Source organism: Suricata suricatta, chromosome 10 (genome assembly GCF_006229205.1).
Source record: "Suricata suricatta isolate VVHF042 chromosome 10, meerkat_22Aug2017_6uvM2_HiC, whole genome shotgun sequence".
NCBI classification, from domain to species: domain Eukaryota; kingdom Metazoa; phylum Chordata; class Mammalia; order Carnivora; family Herpestidae; genus Suricata; species Suricata suricatta.
The window spans coordinates 58,317,685-58,329,726 of NC_043709.1; the positions used below are offsets into that span (position 1 = coordinate 58,317,685).

At 33.0% G+C, this 12,042-nt stretch overlaps 1 protein-coding gene across 1 annotated transcript; it reads right to left on the minus strand.

Moving 5' to 3' along the window:
• Window positions 1-10,664: 10,664 nt before the first annotated feature.
• On the minus strand, window positions 10,665-11,603 carry LOC115304425 (olfactory receptor 6C75). Its single transcript, XM_029954589.1, has one exon. It carries the CDS (start codon window positions 11,601-11,603, stop codon window positions 10,665-10,667), a length of 939 nt encoding a protein of 312 aa, XP_029810449.1.
• Window positions 11,604-12,042: the final 439 nt, after the last annotated feature.

Consider the following 12,042-nt stretch of genomic DNA (forward strand, 5'->3'; position numbering starts at 1 on the left):
AGAGAAGCTAATTGGTGCCAAGGGGAAGGTGAATGGGGGAATGTGTGAAATAGGTAAAAGGGATTAAGAGGTACAAAGCCCCAGTTATAAAATTATAAGTCAAGGAAATGAAAAGTACAGCCTATGGATTATAGTCAACATTATTGTGATAATGTTGTATGTATAGTACTTATTATGGTGAACACTGAGCAATGTAAAGAATTTTTTAATCACTACATTGTACACCTGAAACTAATATAACATTGAATGTTACTTCTGCTTCAATGAAAAAAATAAATAGACTTATTCTTTGTGATGGAGAATCAAAAAATCAGCATATAACTAAACAGAAAGCTATGAAATCCTCATGTGTTAGATGGCTCAATATTTTTAAGGTGTCAATATTTAACAAATGTATTGATAGAGTCAACAAAATTCCAATCCAGATATCATCAGAGTTTTTTTGGATACATTTTTTTTAATTTAAGACAGTTTTAGAGTTACGGAAAAATTGTAAAGTTAGAACAGAGAATTAGGACTTATCTCTAACACAGTTTCTCCCATTATTAACATGATAATATCATATAGTTATCACAATGAATGAACTGATACATTATTAATATATTACTGGATTAACACATTTTTATTAGGTAAAGAATATACTTTATTTAGATTTCCTTGATTTTTACCTAATATATAGTTTCCATTCCTGGATCTTTTTGAAGATACTACAGTACTTTGATCATCTTTAGGCTTCTTTTGGCTGTAACAATCTCAGAATTCTAATGGTCTTGAGAGTTCTGAGATTCTGATCAAGTGTTTTGATCAATTGGGATTTATATGATGTTAGTCTTGGATGAACTTAGGGTTATGTGTTTTGGGAAGGAAGACCATTGAGTTAAACACCATTTTCATCACATCCATATCGTGGGTTCATACTATCAGCGTGATTTATCACTGTTAGTGTGAACTTTGATCACCTGAATGAGGTACGGAGAGGTTCCTCACTGTAAGGTTGCTCTCCCACCTACCCTCCACTTTCCACATTGTACTCTGTGGAAGGAAGTCATCATGTGCAGCTGACACTGCACTTTTGGGAATTACACTCTGCCTAGAAGATGGAGTAAATTATTTGGGATTCCTCCATGTGGAAAATTTGTGTATTCTTTCCCATTTATCAATGTATTCAATTATTTATTTATGTCAGTATGGACTCACGGAAATGTTTTGTACTTCCAGTTCTATTCAATACTAATTTATTTTGTTGCTAAATTTTTCTGGCTTTGACCATTGGGAGGCCTTTCAAGTTGGCAACTATTTCTTTTGACATCCATCTATCATAGTTGTTTTTAAAAAATCGCTTCCTTATTTTCTTGTACTATAAGATGCTTCAGGAGCATCTATTATATTCCTTACCACAGCCCTATAATCACACATTCCTGCAATAAAATCCAGTTACTTTCATTGGAGAATAGTTTTAGAAACCAAGATGTGGGCTCTAGCTGTGCTGATTACTATCATAGTATCATTGTTTCTCGACTCTAAGAGGACAGAACCAGGAAATACGTGTGATCCTAATTACCTGTGTATAAATACATATGTATAAGTATTACTATATGTAACTTTCTTTCTCTTCTTCTCTGTAATCTCCTACTCCCAAAAGTGAGAATCTGGCTCTACCACCCACCATCCATTTACTTATTGTTCAAGTTTTATGGTAGGTCTATGATCCATTTTGAGTTAATTATGTGAAAGGTCTGTGTCTAGATTTATTTTTTTATATGGATGTCCAATTCTACCAGTACCACTTGTGGAAAAGATGAACTTTTCTCAACTGAATTGCTTTTGTTCTTTTGACAAAAATCAAAACTGTATGTGTGTTGTTTTATTTCTGGAATCTCTATTCTGTTTCACTGATCTTTACATATATTCTTTTTTCAATACTATGCAGTCTTCATTAATTTTGATCTTTATGGATATTCTTCTGACAGTGTCATGCTGTCCTCATTAACTTATCCTTATAGTGAGTGTACATATTTTATTTTCAATTATTTTTTCTTCAGTGTCCCTCTTTTCTTTGTGTAGAATAGGGTTTATGATCTATATAATTTTCCTTTGATGTAAGAACTTTTGAAAAACTTCTTGCAGATCAGGCTGATGATAATGAATTCATTCAGTTTATGTTTGTCTGACAAAGTCTTATTTCTCTCTCACTTTTGAAGTATAATTTAACTGTGTATAGTTAGTGCTTTTTCTCTTTAAATGCTTTATCTATTTCTCTCCATTCTCCTCTTAACTTGCATATTTTCTGATTAAAAATGTGTTCTAATTTTAGCCTTGTTCTTCTCTAGATAAACTGTATTTTTCTTCCTTCTGGGTTATGTCAAGAGTTTCTTTCTATTTCCTGCATTTAAATATAATATGATTGTTGAAATTTTTTTTATTTGTCCTGGTTGGTGTTCTCTTAATTTTCTATTATCTATATCTTTGTTTCTGTCTTTAATTTTGGAAAGTTCTACAGATAGCCACTATTTCATCAAATATTTCTTTTTTTCTCATTTCTCTTCTCTTTCTGGTATTTCAGTTATGCCTATGTTATGGGTTTTTGGATTGTCCCATATTCTTGGATGCTGTGCTCTGTTAATTTTTTTATTCTTTTTTCTCTTTGCATTTTGGTTTGGTAACTTTTCATTGAGCTGTCTTCAAAAATCACTGATACTTTCCTCTGCCTTATTCAATCCACTAATGTGCCTATCAAAGGCATTCTTCATTTCAGTTACAGTGTTTTTGATTCCTGGCATTTCCTTTGATTCTTGTAGTTTTCATTTCTTCACTTAATTTTGTCATCTGTCATTGCATACTTTCTACTTCTTCTTTTAGAGCTCTTACTATATTAATTGTAGTTATTTTCAGCTCCTTGCTAGGTATCTTTAACATCTGTGGTGTATCCACTCGGATTCTGTGATTTGCTTTATGTCTCAGATGGTAGGGCTTTTTTGTCTGTTTTGTTTTTATTTTTTTTTCCTTTGTCATGTATTGTAATTTTTTTGTCATTGAAATGTAAACCGATGTAAATAGGCCATTAGTATGAAGATTTAGTATAGTCTTGCTAGGATAATTTTGCTGTGATGTGTTTACTATTTGCTATGGCTGAAGCTGTAGGTTGAAGAAGTTTTCATATCTTTTAGTTTTTTGCTTATGTCTCCCCGCTTGATTTCAGACTTCTGTTAAGTATTCTTTCCAAGAACAAGAAGAGCACCACAGCTGTAATCCACTGGTACTGCATTGTACATTGTGTGGTCATAGCTGTGGCAACAGGATAGTGTTCTCTAATCTTATGATTACACTTTGGTATCTTAGGCCTGTGTCTCTAAACTGTGATTTTTCTTGGCTGTTTCTCCAGTGGTATAATTGTTCCAAATACTCACCTTTGAGTTGAGACATGAAGTTTAGAGAAGATTGAACTGTGAGTAATGTGCTTTGTCCAGGTTGGATAAGGATATAGTAAAGTTCATTGAAAAGTAGGTATTTATAATGGAAAACAATTTTTGTGTATTTTAAAATGGTTACTTTCTCAGGCACCTGGGTGGCTCAGTCAGTCAAGTATATGACCTCAGTTCAGGTCATGATGATCTCACAGCTCATGAGTTCAAGCCCATTATCGGGCTCTGTACTGACAGCTAGGAGTCCGGGAGCATGCTTCAGATTCTGTGTCTCCTTCTTTCTCTCTGCCCCTCCCTTGATCACACTCTGTTTCTGTCTCTCTCCAAAAAATAAATAAACATTAAAAAAATTAATTGGTTACTGTTCTTTTAGCATGAAGGGATTTTCTTTGTTTCCCCCCAAGAACCCCTGGAGGTAACTTCCATGAAAGTGTCAGGTCATTCTGAGTTCTTTGTCTAATTCTAGTTTACACTGGACCCCTAGCAATTTGTAAAACTAACCATTTAAGAATTCCTATTTTATGGCTCCAGCAGTTATGTTCCAGGTAAGCAGATCTTAGCCATGACTCTGAATTTGTTTCTCTTTTCAGTTTGCAGGGAGGTAGTTTATCCTGTGACCTCAGTTCTCTGAATGTCAAAGACAAGTCATCAATTTTGTTTAGCATTTTAGGTTCTAAGAATGGGAATTCCAAGTTCTTTATATATCAAGCTGAAACTGGTAGTCTTTGTGGTGGTTGTTGATGAAATACAAACCTAATCTAAAATTTCTGTTGAAAGCTAAAAAACCTAAAATACTCTAAATAACTGAAAAAGAAGAACAAAACTGGGAAATATGCAGTATTTAAATTTTAATATATCCTTTAAAGATTAAAGATTTAATGCATGTATTAGAATGTCAGAAATAAATGAAAAAGTATTAGAAATGATTTTATTTATTTATGTATACATTTATAAATTTTTATATAATAAAGTTATTAAATCATTACTTCTTATAAAGCAGATTGATTAAAAGAATATGGTATTAGTAAAATAAAAGATATATTATATATATATATATTTTTTTAGGTGCCCCAAAGTTTCAATGACAGCACATTATTTTTTAGCAAATGGTGCTGGAAATTTTGGACTTCCATAAGCAAAATCTGAACCATATACCTTTTATTATACAAAAAAACTCAAAGCAGATCTACCTAAATATGAAACATGAAGCTTTATAATTTCTATCAACTGGTGAATCCATGTATTCATACAAACAAGGTATAAACTAATGATATAGGCAAATGCATAAATGAATCTCAAAAGCATTTTATGAGGTGAAAAAAGAACACTTAAAAGCTGCATACTATATCATTCCTTTTCTATGACAATACAAAATAAACAAGACCATAGGACAATGAATCAGTGGATTCTTCAAGAGCTATGAGTAAGAAGTGGAGAGTGGCTACAAAAGTGTATGAGAAAATATTTTGGAATGACTGAGATAATATCTGTTTCAGCTGTGCTTGTGGATACACAACTGCATACCTTGGTCAAACTTTATAAAAGCATGCAGCTGAAATTTATTGTTTGTAATTTTTAACTTCTGAAACTTGACCAAAACCCAGGAAAGAAACAAAAATATAAAGAGTTAATTTGGTATTGTGAAAAGAAAAACAGTGTCAGTACAGTTGACATGTCTTTTGAAATCTGTATTTTGGGGGACAGAAAAGTTGGGAGTTTCTATGTTAATATGGTGTTTGCCGTGTTAGCCTGGGAAGTGGAAGTATGCATGTTTTTTAGTTATCATTTTAAACAGAGATCATTAACTTCTTATGCACTTTCTACATAGGATATCTTTAACAATAAACACAAACCCAATAGTAATGTAAAAGATTAATCTTAAAATGTCAATATTTTCATCATACCAAGATTATGTAATTTTGGATCTACGTATATTTATGATAAAAATGCCGAATGTTAAATTATACTTTGCAATGGGTGATATAGTTTATTTTCAAGTTATTTTTAAATTTATTTAATTAAAAATTACAAAGTTACTGTTTTTCACTTATGAATGTGAGTGCATATTTTGTGTATAAAAAGCTGACTTTGAGATCCAGCTCTTCCACTTATGATCTTGACATCTGTTGGAATTTAATTCTCCTGAAGTTCCTGTTCCCTCAAAACCTTTGCAATACTGCATGGTAGTGAAAGTGTAATAATACCATGGAGTTGGTGGTTGGGGGATGGAACATAGGAAAGGCAAGGCTGATTTTACTTACCTGAAATATAGCAATGATGCTAAGATGGCTATGCAGATGGAATGTGATAATGCATATGCAGTGATCAAACAATTGTGAAATCTTTCTTTTTTTATTCAATGCATGGAAATTATTGTGACTCATGTCAATGTACAGTATGCATTACTACCTCATGCTTCAACCTAAGATTTTCTTGGTTATTGCTATCAAACTAAGAACAAAACTTTAAAATGCTATTGCATGAGTAATACCATCCCTTATATAGTAATGGAATTGAGTGCATAGTATTGTTCCAAGGCTTATGTGTCCTCAGATCTTGTAATTTATATGTGGACTCTAGATGTCACTGATCTTGATGAGTGTATGGAAAGACTCTTTCTTTAGATAAGAGATTAATTCCTTGCTCAATGTTTATAGATTTGGGAAGGAGCAGCATAAGAAATGGAGCAGCTCTGGAGAAAGGCCCTTGTTCCTTGATAGCTCCTTCTGCCTTCTCATTCTTCCATTAATTTTAGATGCAGTGTCATTTCAGACTATGTCTTCCATATTTATTTTATTTGGAAAAAATGTTTATTTATTTAATTTTGAGGGTGTGGGGAGAGAGAGAGGGAAAGAAAGAATCCCAAGAAGTCAGTGCAGAGCCTGATGTGGGGCTCAAACTCATGGGATCTTGCCCTGAGCCAAAATCAGGAGCCAGAGGCTTAACTGACCTAGCCACCCAGGCACCCTCCAGGGAAGTTAATTCTTAACTAATGTATAGTTTCTGATCATAATTTTTTTCATGTGGAATTTGCCAAATAGCATGTTTGGACACATAAAGGGGGAAAAAGACGAGGCTTTATCTGATATTCTCTGAATGTTATTTTAAATGGTAAATAATTTCATTTGAATATCCAACCCAAACTTTATTTAATGCAAAACCTGATATTCTTTCTGCGCTCTTAGCCTCTGCCTTCTTTGCCTTTTCACCCATTTCTCTCTCTCTCCTCATGAACTCTACTAATGATTTTTTAAGAAATTTAAGAGAAAATTCTTAAAATAAATCATTGACAAGTTTCCCTTAGCATCTCATGCATTATGGATAAAAAAATAACTGAATATTTATGAAAGCACATGGATAATGTAAAAAGTAGTTATAGAGAACTGGAAAATATCACCACCTCTCCTGAGTTATAAAGTTGCTTCTAAATAAAAGAAATATGTAGTTTCCCTTTTACAGAAAACACAAATGGAATGCCCTAGAAAAATGTTACCACATTTACTCTATTCTTACTTAGAGGAATTTAATTAAGTACAGGCAGCCTGGGTAAGATCATGGCAGAAATCTTGTAAAACTAATTGGTTTCTTTCTTTTCTCTTCTAATTATCTATTTATTTAGCTCACTTTTCCTTCTAAGCATTTTTATATATAAGATAAAATGAAGGCTTTTCCAAAATTATCTGACTGTGTGATTCATACTTAGATTTTGTGATTTGTAAGTTTTAGTAATTATATTTTCTTCAGTCAATCATCACTTGTTATTAAGAACCCAAGAGATTCATGGTCCATGAATGATTAATACTTTTTTGAGAGTATTTTGTAATCTCCAGGACTTGAGAAATGTTTCATGGAAATATGAGTCAATGAAATTCCAATTTGCAATACTATTAAGAAATTTTTATTCTAAGCTCCCACTTAACTTTATGTTTATCAGAATAAACTTTTAAGATGGTAATTCACCAATGAAAAAAAAGATTTCTCATTTTTCTATAACCACAAAACAATAAAATGAGAGTAATTGTGATTTGATTTTAAAAAAAGGTTATGGCACATGTGTTTTGTGTGGTCATTCACACATGTAATTTATCCTATTGTTAAAAGGGAAATATTAGAAATATTAAAGGGTTAATTTTAGAAATATTAGTGTGAAGAATAATATGAAGTTAATATTTTTAAAGGCTCTAAAAACATGACCTCCATCATAACATATATCTGACACATTTCTCACCAATTATCAAATTTATAATAAATTTTTATTATTTCATAATATTTTACAATAATATTTCAACTTACACTTAGTAACAATGTGAATATTAGTATAAATCTTTTCAGAGAAGTTTCTGTCAATCAAGAGGATCAACTTTCCCTTAACCTCTTATTTTCCCTCCTGTTTGTCTTTCCTGTCTGCCTACATACCTATTATATATACCATAATATAGCATATATTTATTTAGTTAACATTTTCATGTTGTTTGTATGTACTCCTAATATACACACACACACACATATATACACTCCTAATTACACACACTTACACACACATGTAATCATTAGTTTTATCATTAGTTTTTTTAAATGTTTTTATTTAAATTCAAGTTAGTTAACATAGAGTGTAATATTAGTTTTAGGAGTAGAATTTAGTGATTTATCACTTCCACATAACCCCCAATGCTCATCATAAGTGCCCTCCTTAATACCCATCACCCCACCCACCTCCCTCCATCATCAACCCTTAGTTTGTTCTCTACTGTTAAGAGTCTCTTATGGTTTGTTTCCCTCTCTCTCCTTTCCCCTTTACCTATGTTCATCTGTTTTGATTCTTAAATTCCACATGTGAATGAAAATATATTGTATTTGCTTTTCTCTGACTGACATTTCACTTAACATAATACACTCTAGTTATATCCATATCATGGCAAATGGCAAGATTTCATTCTTTCTGATGGTTAAGTAGTATTCTAGTATATATCTATATCTATCTATATCTATATCATCTATCTATTTATATCTATGTGGGTATATATATGTGTGTGTATATATTACACATAATATATATAGTATACATTATATATATATACATACACACATACATATATGTATGTATATATATGTATATATATATATCTTCTTTATCCATTCATCAGGCAATGGACATTTGGGCTCTTTCCATAATTTAGCTATTGTTGATAATGCTGCTACTATAAACATCAGGGTGTATGTACCACTTCAAATCAGTGTTTTTGTTTTGGGTAAATACCTACTAGTACAGTTGCTGGGTTGTAGGGTTGTTATATTTTTAACTCTTTGAGAAAACTCCATACTGTTTCCCAGAATGGCTGCACTGGCTTGTATTTCCACCAACAGTGCAAAAGTGTTTTCCTTTTTCCACATACTTGTCAGCATCTTTGTTTCCTGGGCTATTAATTTTAGCTATTCTGACAGGGGTGAGGTGGTATCTTATTGTGGTTTTGGTTTGTATTTCCCTGATGGTGAGTGATGTTGAGCATTTTTTATGTGTCTGTTAACTATTTGGATGTTTGGGAAAATGTCTATTCATGTTTTCTGCCCATTTCTTTTCTTTATATTTTATTTTTAAATGTTTATTTTAAAGAAAGAGAGAGAGAGAGAGTAGGGAAGGGGTAGAGAGAGAGGGAGAGACAGAGGGAGACACAGAATCTGAAGCAGACGCCATGCTCCAAGCTGTCAGCACAGATCCTGATGCGGGACTCGAACCTACGGACTGGGCCATAAGATCATGAGCTGAGCTGAAGTCAGATGCTTAACTGACTGGGCCACCCAGGCACCCCTTCTGCCCATTTCTCAACTGGATTATTTGTTTTTTGGGTGTTGAGTTTGATAGGTTCTTGCTTTTGCATTTCAGCTTACTCATTATAGTCTTACAAAAGCAAACCTATATAATTTCATTTCTTACAAATTGCCCCAATAAAGAATTTATAATTGAATAAAATTATAATTTTCATTTTGTGGTAGTATTATGTGAAATCCTTTAAAAAATTAACCTATTCCATGAAAGGACAGTGGGAACAAGTAAGCGAGCACTCATGGGCACTCTTGCCTGTCTTTGAGAAATAAGAAAAGGTATTTCTACCATGGATTTAGAAACTGTGTACAGCTCTTTACATCAACCTATGTATCAGACCAAGCTGGAAATCAAGAAACCAAAGTCAGATTCACAACTGCTGTCTTAAGACAACCCTTTTTCTTAGTGATACATTGATGCCAAGGGGCACATTAACTATAAGAACCAGGCTTGGGCACATTCTTGATAATTCTAAGAATCATTTTCTTGAATACTATTGAGGGAGGTAGAATGTGTTGTAAAAGAAGCAAAGGACAGATAAACACACTATATAGATTTGCTAATAAGAGAAAACTAGGGCATAAATAAGTCATGTATCATCATTTCCAAGATACTTCCTGAAGTCTATAGGTCACACCATTCTAGATACTGAATTTGTTGTTTACCTGTCAGTAGGAAAGATCATTTTTGTGTTAGTTGAAAGAGTTTGAATATAAATTTGAAATTTATCAGGATAGCTTAATTTACCTCTATAGACTATACTTTTCCCTTTCAAATATGATTGGCAGAAATAGGGAATTCTTCAGTTAAGTTATCAGTGCAAGAAAAAGGTAAATTTCATTTCTTCTCTTGCACTGAACCTTCTATATTTTCCTACAAAAACTAATATAAAATAAATAACATCTCATTTCAAATGGCAAAGATTAAGTCTGACAGCATATTTTATCTTAAATTTCTATTTCATTTTTCAACATGTTTTACTTATATTTTATTGGTAAACTCATGGAGATATTTTAATAGTGTTTTTACTTTTAAACATGTTTTATTGATGACACAGAAGTAGAAATTTGAAAAATATTAATTGATACATATTTTTATTTCACACAAAATACATTTCATAATGCTTGTGGTTTTTAGTCGCTTATAGTATAGCAATCTATATCTTTTCTATGAAGGTATAAGCTGCTTTGCTTTGATATGAGAAACAATGGAGACTATTTGGCATATGAATTTTAGTTACACAGGATAAGATTGACTACTTTCTATACAGAAAATCAGTTAGTGAGAAAAAGAGGCATTGTTGATATCCATATGTCTAACTGAAAGAATGAATTGAGGTATTTGAAGAATTTATGTAGAGAAAGGCAGAGAGTTTTTAATTCAGCTTTGCTTTTACGGATATACTTTTTCCATAATCACATTCATTTATTTGAGTGAAAGGCCATTTTCTGAACCATGTTCTTAAAGGCTTTCTTCACCTGCTGATTCCTTAGTGTATATATGAAAGGATTCAAGAGAGGAGCCACTGAGGTATTGAGCACAGCTACTCCTTTGCTTAACGTCACCCTTTCCCTTGCAGAAGGTTTAATGTACATGAAGATGCAGCTGCCATAAGAGAGGGACACCACTATCATGTGGGAGGAACAAGTGGAAAAAGCTTTCTTCCTCTGACTTGTGGAAGGAATTCTCAGAATTGTCCGGATGATGTATGTGTAAGAAAGAATAACTAGTGTTAAAGTGACCATAAGTGTTACCACTGCTAAAAAAAATGCCATGAGTTCTAGAAAGCGAGTGTTTGTGCAAGAAAGCTGTAGAATTGGAGAAGAGTCACAGATAAAATGATCAATTACATTGGAGGCACAGAAGTCCAACTGTAGCAGCAACAGTATTGGTGGAAAGATGATCAGGAATCCTGCAAGCCATGAGCTAAAGACGAGAAGGATGCAGACTCTGCTGCTCATGATGGTCATGTAGTGGAGAGGCTTGCAGATGGCCACGTAGCGGTCATAGGACATGGCAGCCAGAAGGTAAAATTCTGTCACCCCCAAGAAAATGAAGAAAAATAGCTGAGTAACACAACCATTGTAGGAAATGGTTCTGTCCTTTGTCACAATAGTGACAAGGAATCTGGGAATGCAGACAGAAGTGAATGATATTTCTAGGAATGAGAAATTTCGAAGAAAGAAATACATTGGAGTTTGCAGGTGGGGATCTGAAAGGGTGAGGGTGATAATGATCAGGTTCCCAGTCACACTTAGCATGTAGGTAACAAGAAGAAATATAAAAAGTACAACTTGCCATTGTGGGTCATTTGTCAATCCAAGAAGAATAAATTCTGTTACTGAGGTGTAATTTTTCATTATTTTCTTTCTTTATAATGATATTTTTGTTTAGCTGTAAAATAGGTGAAAAAAATAAGAAAAGTTATGACACCAGAAAAGAAACACACACACACACACACACACACACACACACACACACACACTCACATGGACACACTTTTTAAAAATGTTTATTTATTTAGAAATAGAGGGAGAGGAGGGGCAGAGAGGGAGGGAGAGAGAGAATCCCAAGCAGCCTCTGTGCTGTCAGCAGAGTCTGATGTGGGTTTGATTTTATGAGCTGTGAGTCCATGACCTGAGCTGAAATAAGAGTCAGATGCTTAACCCACTGAGCCACCCACGTACTCCAACTTACTTTTTAAAATAAATTATTGCTGCCTTATATTTTTAGAGAAACATGATTTTGTGGTACATAGAAACAAAATAATTATTGAAATTGACATTAATAATAATATAT